Below are 14913 nucleotides of genomic sequence, written 5' to 3' on the forward strand. Positions count from 1 at the left end.
CGAAACGTGAAAAAAGAGAATTGAGTGATAATTTATTTGAGAATTTTTACCTTTTTAGGAAAGATTTTAGTTTTGTAGTAAACTTTGTGAAGTCAAGAAAGTCGAAGACCCAAAATGACTTTTACAAAATGTACTCACACGTTATTAAAGCACCACCAAGCAAGTCAGAGACCCATCATGGAGTGTACGAAACGTGAGCGTGTACTAAAGAATACTAATGCGGATTTGCAAAAGTAAATAAATAATTGACATAATGCTACAAAATCAAATAAGTATAATGAGAATAGAAAGGGGTAGAATATAAGTAGGGAGTACACTTAGTAATTAAGGATACAGGATTAAAACATGGAAAAATAAGATGAATAGTGAGATATTTACAATACATTATTAATTAAACTAACTAACTAGGCAATGATAAAAAGAAAATCACATTGAAGGATAAAATAAATGATAGAGACAATAAAGATCTAAAATAAAATAAAGAGATATCCACTAATATTTATAATTAATTTAATTTTTTTTCTTTTATTTTTGTCAGAGTCAAAAGGGTTGACTTGGACTTAGTCAACACTGACAAAGTGTTGACATGGCAGTCTAATCACCATCCTAAGTGGCAGGGGTACATATATAAAGGAGAGAGGTGTAACCGCCAGTTTCATTTTATTTTGGACTTAATATAAAAAAATAAAAAAATGGGGTAGGCCGAAAACAAAAGAATGTGCATGTTTTGAAAAAGGAGGTGTAAGTAGCGGTTTTCATTTTTTTTCAGACTTCACAAAAACAGGCTAGGCGCAAAATGAAAGAAGGTGTGTGTGTTTAAAAAAAGGTGTAAATAGTGGTTTTCATTTTATTTCAAACCTCACAAAAATGGACTAGACCCAAAATGAAAAAAGGTGCATATCTTAAAAATGAGTGTAAAGAGTAATTTGTTTTTTTTTTTGGTTGGGTTGGAACCAGGTCAGAGCGACCAGACCCAGCCCACAATTATGCAACAGGATTGGAAAACCTTGCTTGCCTCACGCAAAAAACGGCACAGCCAAAGGGGAATCACCACGGAGGGTGGTGCCCCGCCCCTGGCACCATTAGTGCAAGGTTCAGCGACGCAAGGCCGCCACAGGGATGACGATGGCTGTGGGACAGGGACACTACGATGGCGGTGCGTGGACTTCACCGAAAAACAAAAAAAGGAGGAGAAAAGAGAAAATAAGAAAAGGATGACGAAATGCGAAAAAAACATGAAAGAAAATAAAACATTAAGAAAAAAGACAATATCATCATGTACAGATCTTGCCGACAACCATGGAGCTCATCGGCGAGACCAACGACTAAGCTACGAACAAAAACAAGAGAAAAAAAGAAGAAGAAAAAAAAAGAAGAAAAGGATGTAGAAGAAGAGAAGAAGAATGTGAGAAAAAATGAGAGAATGAGAGGATTACCTTGAGACCCCTCCCCCTTCGCTGACAGAACTTGCCAAATGACGCTGCCGGATTGGTCCATTTTTGTCCTCGGGATCTGCACCTCCTTTGTGCATTAATTGCATAGACTTAAGAGCCCAATAGGTCATACAGTTCTTTTTTTTTTACGTTTTCTTTTCTTTTTTTCCCTTTTTTGTTTTCTTTTGCTTCTTTTTTTATTGTTCCTTTTTTGTTATTTTCTTTTGTTAGAATCAACACTACCAACAAAATTTGAGTCTGAATAATCAATCACATCTAGAGTGTCTGTTTGTTTATACATAAGCATGTAATCTTTTGTCCCTTGAAGGTACCTCATCCCTTTCTTTGTAACTCTCCAATGGTCAATACCTGGATTACTCTGATATCTTCCTAATATTCCAACTGCAAAAGCAATGTCAGACCTTGTGCATACATGAGGCTTCTAACAACTGAAACATATGGAATGTTTCTCATTTTTTGTCTCTCAAAGTCATTCTTTAGGCATTGGATCAAATTAAACCTATCACCCTTCACAATGGTAGCGACACTTGGCGAACAATCTTTCATTCGAAATCTCTCTAAAATTTTGTTAATATAGGTTTCCTATGATAGACATAAAATACCTCGAGGTCTATCTCTATGAATCTTAATGCCAATGACATAAGATGCATCACCCATATCCTTCATGTCAAAATTCTTAGAGAGAAATTGTTTCACCTCATGTAGCAAACCCTGATCATTGACTACAAGTAAAATATCATCTACATATAAAACAAGAAAATATATTTTACTCCCACTAACCTTGTGGTATATACATTGATCCATGGAGTTTTCATTAAAACCAAATAAAGATATTATCTCATGAAATTTAAGGTACCACTGACGGGAAGCTTGTTTTAAACCATATATAGATTTCTTAAGCTTACAAACCATATGCTCACCACCGCTAGAGGAGAAGCCTTCAGGTTGTGTCATATAAACCTCCTCCTCTAAATCACCATTAAGAAAGGTTATTTTCACATCCATTTGTTGCAACTCAAGGTCAAAATGAGCAAATAATGCCAAGATAATACGAAGAGAATCTTTCTTAGATACAGGAGAAAATGTCTTTGTGTAATCGATTCCTTCTTCTTGAGTAAATCCCTTAGCATTGAGTCTTGCCTTATATCTCTCAGTGTCGCCTAATGAATCCTTTTTGGTCTTAAAGACCCATTTACAGCCAATGGCCTTTTCCCCATTAGGAAACTTTACAAGGTTCCAAACTTTGTTACTCTGCATGGAATTCATCTCATCCTTCATGGCATCATACCATAAATTTGACTCTCTACAACTTATGGCCTGATCAAAAGTTTCAAGATCATTTTCAGCTCTAATATTATAGTCAGATTCTTGAAAATATATAGTATAATCAATAAGAATAGTTTATTTTCTTAGTCTAGTAGATCTCCTTAATGATGCATCAATATTTTCTTGGGGATCATGTTGTTCAGCTGGTTGTTCATTATTTTCAGGAATTTGATGTTCTACTGGATTATCAGCAACAAGTTGTGGAATGTCAATCATTTTTTGTTTATCATCCCTTTGAACTTGAGGGGTATGAATTATAACCAATATTTTACTTGAAGTGGAAGGTTGAGACTCTATATAATCAATTTTAAAACCTAAGTCCCTTAATTGATCACTCCTATTGATCAAGTCATTTTTAGGAAACTTGGCATTTCTTGATCCCACAATCCTAGTAATATGACATGGACAGTAAAACCTATAACCTTTAGACCTTTCAGCATATCCAATGAAATACCCACTAATAGTCCTCGAGTCAAGCTTCTTCTCTTGTGAGTTATATATGCTCACCTCAGATGGACAACCCCAAATGTGCATATGTTTCAAACTCGGTTTCCAACCTTTAAACAACTCAAAGGTGTCTTTGGGACAACCTTGGTTGGAACCCGATTTAATATATACACTACTGTCTTTAGTGCTTCAACCTACTAGGATTTAGGAAGATTAGAGTTGCTAAGCATACTCTTTACCATGTCCAACAATATTTTGTTCCTTCTTTCTACCACACCATTATGATTTGGAGAACCAGACATAGTGTACTGGGCAACAATCCCATGTTCTTGAAGAAACTTTGAAAAAGGACCAGGTGTTTGTCCATTTTTAGTATATTTGCCATAATATTCTCCACCTCTATTTGATCTCACTATTTTTATTTGCTTGCCACATTGGTTCTCAAATTCAGCCTTAAAGACTTTGAAGGCATTCAATGCTTCATTTTTGTTATTTCCTAATCTTCTACAAAGGTGATAAAATATTTTTGACCATGTGCATCATATCTAGAAAACAAATATCAATATGAATTATTTATAATATGCTTCAACTCCTATGAGCACCTTTCTTAGACATGTTGGTCTGCTTACCCTTAATGCAGTCCACACAAGTCTTAAAATCAGCAGAATCTAGAGTTTTGAGTACCCTATCTTTCACTAACCTTTTAATCCTCTCAATGGAGATATGTCCTAATCTTTGGTGTCATAACATAGAGGAATTCTCATTAATATAACACCTTTTAATACCATTTTGAACATGCATTGAACTATAAGTGGCATCATTTTATAAACCACGAAGATAAAGACCATCAAACAAGATGTCTTTCCCAAAACATTCAACATTATATAATAACTCAAACGATGTGTCTTTAAAATTAAAGGAATATCCAAAAGGTATGAGTCTGGAAATAGGAATCAAGATTCGAGAAAAACTTATCACATAAAAGGTCCTTTCTAATTTCAAAATAAAGTCATTACTTAAAGTTAAAATACAAGTTCCAATAGCCTCCACAGGTAAGCCTAGCTTATTGCCAGATAAAATGCTTTGCTCATTTTCGACTAGTTTCCTTAGGTTTTGCATACCCTGTAAAGAATTTGTAATATGGATTGTAGATCTAGAATCAATCCACCAGATATTAATATTAACACTAGCCATATTAGATTCATAACATACTAATGAGATTGATTTACCTTTCTTCTCAAGCCATTTCTGGAATCTAGGGCAATTCTTCTTCATGTGTCCCTTCTCTCTTACAAAAGAAACACTTTGTCACCTTCTTAATATTAGCTTGAGGTGGCATTTTACCATTCCCCTTATGATTAGATTGAGACTTAGTTGTTTTGTTCTTCCAACAAGCAGTTGTCAACAATGCACTCTCACCCATCTCCATTACAAGCCTTTCTTCTTCCTGAACACACATGGTCATTAATTCATTTATAGACCATATTCTGGAGGAACGATGTTCAGAATGAAATGTATCAGGAAGGACTCAGACATATCAACCTCCAGTTTCTTAAGTTGAGCTGAAATGTCTTGCATTTGCATTATGTACTCATACACACCTTTCACACTAGTGAGCCGAAAAGAGGAGAATTTCATGATCAGGATGCTTGCTAAAGCCTTATATGAAGTGATGAACCGGTCATCAATAACCTTAAGCAAGTGTCGAACCTTTACATGCTGGTTGATAGAACCACGTATCTCAACCAAAATTTTGATCTTAATGAACATCACGCTCAGCTGGTTGGATTGCTCCCACTGCTCATATAGTGCAACAGTAGTTGGGCTACTGTCATCAGTGATTGCAGGTGATTCGTCTTTCCTTATAGCATAATCTATGTCAAAATTTGAGGCATATTAATCTTAATTGTATGTTTTACAATGTAAACATACCAAAAAAATTGAATTTTGTGACATAAAAATTATCTGTGAGCTAAATTTTTAATTTAATAAGATACAATTAAACTTTATAATAGAATAATTAAATTACATACTCAAATTCATGCTTTACAAGTACAACATGAAAATAATTTGATTTTCTATCATAAATATTTAATTTGTGATAAAATTGGAAAATTATACCTACCTCATGATCCATGTGGGTAAACCATGAAAAATAATATGACATTTTATCCTAATTAATTATACAAATATAACAAAAATTCTTGTGTGATAAAATTCATTGTATAAAGTACAATTAATCACAATATTATGCCTAATTCCTTATATGATCTTTAAACAAATTAATATATAATTTTAATCAAATTATAGATGTTGTGGCTAATCCACAATTAATCAAAATTATAAAGATCACTTAGACATAAAACTTAATCATATGAGAATAAATCATATTATGCACTTCAAGATCAAGATATAATACAATGATAAAGAAAATACTCATATATAATTGCATAATTGAAACATAATATTATGCATTTGATTTTATATATATATATATATATATATATATATATAAATAAATAATTTTTTCCAAAATATATTCATGCATAAAATAAATCAAAACTGCACAAATTGTAAAAGTGAATAGAAACACAAACATATAAGATACATAAAAACAAATAAATATCAAAGGATCTTAAATAACACAGTGGCTCACGTGAATTTCAGTAAATAGCATGTCATTAGTTTGATACTTGGATAATGCAAAATTGGTCTATTTTTATGTTTTTTAAGCAAACAAAAAACATTATTCATCATCATCTTCAACCTGGATCAATCTTACCCATATACAACACGTGTTATATATATGCATTTGTTGAAACTTTACTTTTATAATTTTTTAAACTAAATTTTGTTAGGAATACTTTATTGTTTTGAAAATATGGTTAACTAAATATATTTAATAAGTATACATAATTTTTTTCTAAATAATATCTTTATCAAATAAAATTATAGTTACACAACAAGGAGTAAGAAATTTTACTAAATGATAAATATAAATCAAATGTTTACAAAATACTTTATAATATGAAACCTAGTATTGATTAGAAAATACAAATTGAAGGTTTAATACGTGATCAAAGGGTAGTTGAAGGGTGAAATGCTAAAAAAATGTATGTACTAAAAAACTTTATTTTACCTTTATATATTGTTTTAAATTTTATAACTTTGAAAAGTAAAGAAGAAAATTAAAGAGAGAATTAGAGAAGGCTGAAGAGAATTTGTAATTCAAAAAACATGTTAAACTAAAGCTAACATAAACATTAATTAACAGTAAGAAAACTTATTACGATATATTATTTTAGCGCATTAGAAAACGTGTTTGCGAAATAAAAATGTGTATAGGCATATATATTGCACCATCACATTTTTAATACGTTAAATTTATATATTAATTGTAACTATTCTTTTATTAAAATTGACTTTTATATTAATTTTGAGTTTAATGATTTATTTTTCTAAATACATGTTATTTATATGCTTTTTTTTATACTTTTGATGCTTTTAATAATATTATCATTAATGCATAATATGATAAATTGTAAAAATAAATTAATTTAAAAGTATTAAAATGTGATATGCGGACACATATGTGCGAAAATGCCTATGCTTCCGCTAATTTTAAATAATTACTATATTTCTTTATGAAGAAATAAATAGATATAATTAACCTCTTGTGCTTGGAATAATTAAAATAGGATAATTATTTCGATTCAATTTGAAATAGTATAGAAATATTCTCATGTTTGGATTCTATTGCAAAACAAAAAATAAATGAATTCATGTTTAAAACATAATAATAAAGGTGACATCAATGTATGGTTTTAGTGACATTACTTTATTATGTTATGTAATACGGGTACATGCATGTTTGAATAAGTTTTTTCGTAAACACTTGAGGAAAATAAAAAAAGTGAAATAAATTTTTCTTATAAATTAAAATCAATTTAATTTATATATAAATTAATTTTAATTTATGAGCTAAAATTATTTTATTTTATTTTTTATAAGTACTTGGTAATTAAGAAACTTATTCAACCAAGACCTAAATCTTCACACCAAGTACAGAAAAATATTTTTATAAATAATCAATATCAGATTGCTCTTTCTTTATCATGGCAAAAATCATAGATTAGAATTGCCCCCCAAAAGTAAATTGGAACACTAAATGGATAAAGATAAAAAAATTGCAAATTATTCTCCTCAAATTTGGCTTTTAACAAATTATTATTTTTGGACAAAATATAAATAATTATTTGTAATATTTCTCTTAAGGTTATATTGCAATTTTGGTTTCCATATAATTTTGAATCCATGATTTTCATCCTTTATTTCTAAATTAAGATATTTAATTTTTCCATTTTTCATAATAAGTAATGTTGGTCTTTGGTTAAACAAAACAATAAATACTCTTACTTACTTTGTTTAGTTAATTATATTAATATTATTTTTTATGTATCACTAGTCAAAGAGTTATATTTTTTTTTTCAAATTATCAAAATTTATAAATTAAAAAATATTGAATATATAAATCTTTTTAATTTTTTATATCATTTGTTTTTTTATTTTAAATAGTTTACATATTTTTATTTGTATTTTACCCATTTATAATTAAATCTCAGATTATTTTCATATTTTTTTTTTAAATTGATTTTAATAGACAAATTGTTTTCACTCTAATTATTTACATAAAATTATTGATAGACAAAACAATAAAATACTTAATTTGTTTAATTAACTATATTAACATTATTGTATCATTAGTAAAATATTATTAAAATTTATAAACTAAAAAATATTTGATATAAAAATCTTTTTAAGTTTGGACACAGAAAACTTATGTGACCGTACACAGGTGCCCCGGCAACACAATCAATTTACGATTTAATTTAGATCAAATTTGTACCCCTGCATAATTAATAAAACACATTAATAAATAGTGTAGCTATATATAATAGTAAAATTTCTAATTTATATTTAATGTACATGTAAATTTATTTAATAAATTTTGTGATGATTATTTTTTATCTAATAATTGATTTGTTTATATATAAAAATTAAATAAAAATCATAGGTTTAATAAGTATTTATATATGTAAAAAAATATCAAATTTATTTAATTATCAATTGCTATAAAAAATATCTAAATACATCATTCAATTAAATATCATGTTTATTTAATTTTTAATCATTATAATAAATATATAAATACATCATTCAATCAAATATCAAATTTATTTAATTATCAAATTTTATAAATAAAGTAAATGAATAAAAAATGGTTAACTTTTTTTTTATTTTCAAAATTAAATTGATCAAAATATTTTATCAGTTTACAACCATTTCACAAATATCCTTATCAATCTATAACTATATTTAAAAGGATTTACAAATATAAAAATGCACTTTGTACTTTATTCCTAACTGGATATATAAAACTTTTGTTAAAAAAGACAACTCACACGATATTTATCCTTTAAAAGAAAATAATCGCTAGTCGTTCTCTGGAGGAAACTCTATACAGACAAAATATTATACTTCAACAAGATTATCATCTACTAGTTTCCATGGCTTTATTGGACACTAGATAAACTTGCTCCAACTTCAACTTGCAAAATACAAGCTGGAACAAGTTTATCTAATGTCCAGCTTATAAACAAATTAATTATTAAATAAAAAATAATTATTATAAAATTTATTATATAAATTTACATGTAGATTAAATATAAATTAGAAATTTTAGTGTTATACATAGATATATTATTTATTAATAACATGGGTCTAATAGTTCAGTTGTTTTGAGTGTTCTATTAATAATGCAAGAGATACAAGTTCGATTAGGCCCAATACGAATTGTCAATCCGTATGTAAAAAAAAAAAACAAATTCATACGGATCGACAATCTATATGCTCATACGGATCACAAATTGCCGATTCGTGAAAAAGTGAAGGACATTTTTGCTCTTTCACTGTGTTGCTGGATGCCCAGCAAAAACGCTAGGTGTCCTAACAATAATGCTGGATGTCCCAAGCAACTCTCTTTCATAAAAGAAGACACCTATATGAAGCTTGAAGTCCAATCATTTAAATGATCAGTTGCGATTATATATATATATAAATATATATATATATATATATATATATATATATATATATATAATTTTTAATATAACATATTATACTCATACATTGATACTGCTTTTGTTTCTAAATTTGAACCGAAATCCAAAGTCCTGACTCCTTTACCACTTGTTAGCTTAAGAGCTAACTCTTTTGCAATTGTTAAAGATTACAACCAACTCTCCAAATGTTTATGGACCAACGAAAAAAAAAAAAACTCCCTAATTTTTTATTCCTAGCTCATATAAAATCAACTCTCGTAATTTTTTAAGAATTATTCAACAAATATGTTTTGTTTTGTTTCGTGGAGTATTTGAAAAGTTCCAAAGTCTCACATTGCCTAATATATCTTTGGCTCATTGGTTTATTATCATTTTGTGACACAATTGCCTAATATAATTTACAATTTAATTTTAAATTAAAACGTAAATTATATTTTTGAAAAAAAAATAAAAAAAAATCTTATAATACAGATTGTCAATTCATATGTAAAACAAATTCATACGGATCGACAACCCGTATGCTCATACGGATCACAGATTGCCGATCTCTGAAAAAGTGAAGGACATTTTTATCATTTTTACTATGTTGTTGGGTATTCCAGTAAAAACGATAGATGTCCCAAACAACTTCTTTTCGAAGACACCTATATGAAGCTTGAAACCCAATCATTTAAATTTAAATGATGCAATTATATATATATATATATATATATATATATATATATATATATATATATATATATATATATATATATATATATAGGAATTGTCTGCATTAACATCCTTTTTTTTTAAAATATAACATACTATACTCATACATTGATATTGCTTTTGTTTCTGAATTTGAACCGAAATCCAAAGTTGCGACTGCTTTACCACTTGTTAGCTCAAGAGCTAACTCTTTTGCAATTGTTAAAGATTACAACCAACCCTCCAAATGTTTATGGACCAACGAAAAAAAACTCCCTAATTTTTTATTCCTAGCTCATATAAAATCAACTCTCGTGATTTTTTAAGAATTATTCAACAAATATATTTTGTTGTATTTCGTGGAGTATTTGAAAAGTTCCAAAGTCTCACATTGCCTAGTATATCTTTGGCTCATTGGTTTATTATCATTTTGTGACACGCACAAAAGGGATTGAAGTGTGCATTTTGCAAAGAATGTAAACACGATTAAATAAAATCTTCTCGGAATACCTGTTGCTGGTTTCACGAGAGATTTGATGGTTTGAAGTATAAATTTAACTTTTAGCTCCTCGGTTCGAAACTTGCACGGAGAAAGATAGAGAGGTAGAGGCGTACATAAAAAAAAAGGTATTCTAAAATACCTTTCTTTTTATAATAATGGTTTTATTCCTCAAATTTTTATTAAATTTATTAAAAGAACTGTGCGCACAAAGGCGTAGATGATAATAGTATCGAAAGGTTTACAACTTAAATTTAACTCCATTCTCCATTTCAATTAAGGGATTTAAATTCATAATTTATTATCTCCCATGAAACAGGAAGTTTCAACAAGGTTAATGTGTAAAATATAAGGTATGAAAATAATTCATATACACATAAAGAGAGACTTTAATTAAATTATAATTAAATAAAATATATGTTTATATAACAAAATATCTAAATAATAGTATATTCATATTTTTAAACCTAACATTCTATATTTTTTTGGAATATTAGTTGGATAAAAGTGTCGATAAAATATTATTTTTGAATCAAATACTCAATAAAAAATATCAGGCAAGTATTAAACAAGTATCTAAATGTGTTGATTTTAAAAATATGTTTGACACAACGACACTTCAAACAAAAAAATATTCATATTTCGTAGAGTCATCTCTCTTATTGTTATATTTATTTTAAGTCACAAAAGAGATGACTCTTGATTAAAAATTATTAGTCATATAAGATAAAATTATACTCGAATCTATTATCTTTTAAGTATCAAAATATTGAAGGTCAAACAATTAAACTTTAAAACCATTAGCAAAAGTATGAATAGAGAGAGAACATAATAGAGTTGATGACTTATTTCACACGCACATTCAACCTCCTTAGCCATATGGAATGAATAATCATATGGAATACATCATACCTCTTTGGGGGATTATTCACCACAAAATGTCTTTGCACTTGCTTAACTCCCTCTTGCAATCTCATGTATTTGTCCTCCGATATACCCAACAAAATTTCCTTAAGCTTGGGTACATCACTCACTAAAATCTGAACCGAGAAAGAGTCCCAATTCAGAACATCACTAAAAGGAAGCACATATTGTTGTGATATTATCACAGGCACACATTGTGCATAGATTGCCTCAACAATTCTTGGACTTGCCACTTCAAACCCACTTGGACAAATGCAATACTTGCTCTTCTTCATTGTCTCATGGTATGGAACTCCATCTGGGAGTTTCTCATAAACTAGCACATCCTTGTCTTTGCCCTCCCAATGCTGGAAAAGCACTGGCCTAATTCTACCATGCATTTGCCCTGCAAAGAAGGCCAAAATTGTTCGGTTACATGGAGGGTACCCACCGATAAGACCTCTTGTCTCCCCATTTACCAAGTTGATTTCAGGAAATGATGCATCCTTCTTGGGATTGAAATGCTCAGAGATGTTTGCATTGCATAGTACCCGGATTGCTATAAAATACAATTCTTTAACATACCATGTAGCTCTTGGTCCCTAGTAAAATAAAAAATGTATTAGTCATATCATATCTCATTGAATGGTTGTGCATTTCTCTCGTAGATAAATGTTGGAAACATATTATTTGATATATTCTTTTTCACACATATTTTATTATTAATTAAAATTTATTGAGAAATATAAAATGATGAAAGACGATCATTAAATGTGAGATCTATAAAAATTTGTAATTTTCAATCAATAAAAAAAACTCTTTCAGCTATTCACTTTATGTAGTATAAGACACATGAAATAATTGGATCCCATTTGTTAGTGGGGTCTACTTATCTCATTTGTTATCCTCTGCTGGATGATGCGACTTGTTTGGAGAAATCAAATCCAAGTCCGAAGTACACTAAATTTAGTGGAGGAAAATTAACAGATTTTAGTGAAGATAAGTACCCAATCATGACAAGAAAGCATGAAATGGTCAGCTCCATAACTTCTATTCCAATATTTATATTTGTGGGATATGATGTGCACATAATCACCGATAGTTCTCTCCAATACGGCCTTGTCACGAATAACTGGGTGGAAGAGGTGCTCAAGGATCATCACAACACTAAAGGGCAGAAAATAGACATGGGCTTCATCTGGATTCTGAGTCCGAAATTGAGAATTGATTTCCAATGAGTTGATAAAGATTCCTTCCATAGAATATATGTTCTTGCATGGACCATAATGAAATAGAGGGGGCTCTCCCTCTTCATACACGAAGATCTTAAACACCTTCTCCATTAATTGGTAACTCCTATATGATGTAAAAGCAACTCAAGATGAAAAATAAAGAATGACATGTAAGAAGCTGCTACTACTTAATTATATAAATTAACTATCATTGCCATAGGCCCCTAAACTCCTCTCCTTTTGTTCCTTTCATTGAACTAAGGAACTATTTATTATTTTATAACATGTTTATACCACAACTACAGTTTTATCCTAGGTGATCTAAACAAAAAGAATAAAACATAAACATGTATATGACATTTACATGTCATATTAGGTGTAGACATATATTAATTTGTTCAAATATAAGGCATAAGCACTTGAACTATTGGATTTAGAATGGCTTGAAATTAATTTTTAATATACAATTTCCATTTTAATCAAATAAAAAAAAAAGGAAGAAACTATAAGTAAACAAAAAAGTGAATTCTTACAAAATTATATATTATCATTCCTATACTCATTTTTTTTTACAGAACTATGTTCATATTTTATTGAAAGAAAGAAAGTAAACTGAAACTTTTTTATTTTAACAAATGACTACATATTTCTCCTCTAAATAACAAATGATTATATATTCTTAGATTACTCTGTACTCTTTTACTTTTTTATCATAAGATTAGGGTGCACGAGTAATGTAAAAAATTGGAAATATGAAATTAGTTTAGTCTCTAAAACAATTCAGACTTTGAAAAATCTTCTGCATAATATTTGTATTGCTTGATATATATTTCATACCTATGGAAAGCAACTGCATTTCTGTATATGTCTCCTTCTGGAATATAATCACTTGTGTCATCTTGAAGCACGGTGGCATTGGTTCTCAATAACAAGGCTTCTTTTATCAAAGCTCTTGCTTTTGCAAGACTTGCTTCAACCTTCTCCAATTTTCTATCATCTTCGATTTGTTTTTCTATAAGCATTTTATTAACAAAGTTCGGTTCTCCTCTACAGGCCATTGGCTTTTGAGCCCTACATTCTCCAATTTTATTAACAAAACAGGATTCCTACATGTACAAAACACCAACACAGAAATTTAGATGCACTAATAAACCGTAAGGACATAGGGTTGGCTTGATGGTTAAGTGCGAAGGAGGGAAGAGAAAAGTTATAGATTCGAATGTTTTTCATTAACATAAATTAACAACAATCATTTGGCCTTTTAAAAAAAAACCATAAGGACATGCAATATTAGAGAAAATGAAGACCTGAAATTTAGATGCTCAAATAAAACATAAGGACATGCAATAGAGAAAAAGAAGATTATGCAGTGCAATTCAATAAAATTATTCGTACTTTGTATAATTCTGGATGCCCTTTTTGAACCCTTTGATGAATCAATGCGCATGTTGGCGTTGAGACAAAAAATCTTGAAACCAATTTTACACCCTCTAATGGATCAAGACCAAAAAACACTACAAAGGCAGTGATACCAAACACAGCCAGACTCGAGTGTGTTCTGTTGAAGTGCCGCATTCTCTGAAAACTCAAAACAAACATCGATTCATTGGCACATCTCTCATCCAATTCATTCTAGCTTTGACGGAGTTTTTGAGGCACGAATGTTGTGAATTCTCCAATTCTGTACACGGTAATAAATTGAAGATCGAAACTATTCAAAGTTACCGAAAAACCAAACGAGAAATAACATTTGATTTTGACCAAACCATGCAAATTTTGGGCCCATCTGACACTCTCAAATTCGATCAGAATTCAGATGCTATAAGCATGCACTATAAATATAGGCCACCTTATGAATGGTTAGGCGTTGACACGTATAAGCTTGTTCGTCACACCTTTCATGTATACATCAAAATATACTAGCTTAATTATATAATTTGTCTCTTAATTATAATTAATAGTTGAATTGAGTCTCTTAATTAATAAAAGGTTTAATAAAGTTCTCCAATTCTTTTAAAACATTTCAATTGAGTATTTTAATTATTAAAAAAAATTCAATCAGGTTCTCCAATTATTTAAAAATACTACAACCAAACTAAAAAACGTCGTTAAAAGAGTACAATTGTAGTGATTTTAAATAATTGAATGACGTGATAAAAACTACTTAATAATTGAGATACCCAATTGAGATTTTATTTTACCAAAATGGTTTACTTTATAAAACTAATTGCTAAAGTGAG

At 29.3% G+C, this 14913-nt stretch overlaps 1 protein-coding gene and 1 long non-coding RNA gene across 2 annotated transcripts; both read right to left on the reverse strand.

The window, feature by feature from the left end:
* Window positions 1-4198: 4198 nt before the first annotated feature.
* Window positions 4199-5100, reverse strand: LOC114402683. The gene is made up of 2 exons (XR_003664498.1): window positions 4457-5100; window positions 4199-4349 (listed from the first exon to the last, which is right to left on the reverse strand). It is a non-coding gene; the product is annotated as an uncharacterized LOC114402683 (long non-coding RNA).
* Window positions 5101-11265: 6165 nt separating this feature from the next.
* LOC114402246 (probable glycosyltransferase At3g07620) lies at window positions 11266-14443 on the reverse strand. Its single transcript, XM_028364750.1, has 4 exons — window positions 14069-14443; window positions 13511-13779; window positions 12449-12797; window positions 11266-12043 (listed from the first exon to the last, which is right to left on the reverse strand). Exons 1-4 carry the CDS (start codon window positions 14270-14272, stop codon window positions 11384-11386), a joined length of 1482 nt encoding a protein of 493 aa, XP_028220551.1. The 5' UTR covers window positions 14273-14443; the 3' UTR covers window positions 11266-11383.
* Window positions 14444-14913: the final 470 nt, after the last annotated feature.

This window comes from Glycine soja, chromosome 20 (genome assembly GCF_004193775.1).
Source record: "Glycine soja cultivar W05 chromosome 20, ASM419377v2, whole genome shotgun sequence".
NCBI classification, from domain to species: Eukaryota; Viridiplantae; Streptophyta; class Magnoliopsida; order Fabales; family Fabaceae; genus Glycine; species Glycine soja.

What these genes read in the sequence shown, in the direction of transcription:
- LOC114402246 (XM_028364750.1), bottom strand. Translation starts at nt 14,272, where the DNA reads ATGTTTGTTTTGAGTTTTCAGAGAATGCGGCACTTCAACAGAACACAC. An exon ending in GGCATCCAGAATTATACAAA is followed by an intron (nt 13,780 to 14,068) that starts GTACGAATAATT and finishes TTGTACATGTAG; the next exon opens with GAATCCTGTTTTGTTAATAA. An exon ending in TGCTTTCTTGTCATGATTGG is followed by an intron (nt 12,044 to 12,448) that starts GTACTTATCTTC and finishes TTATTTTACTAG; the next exon opens with GGACCAAGAGCTACATGGTA.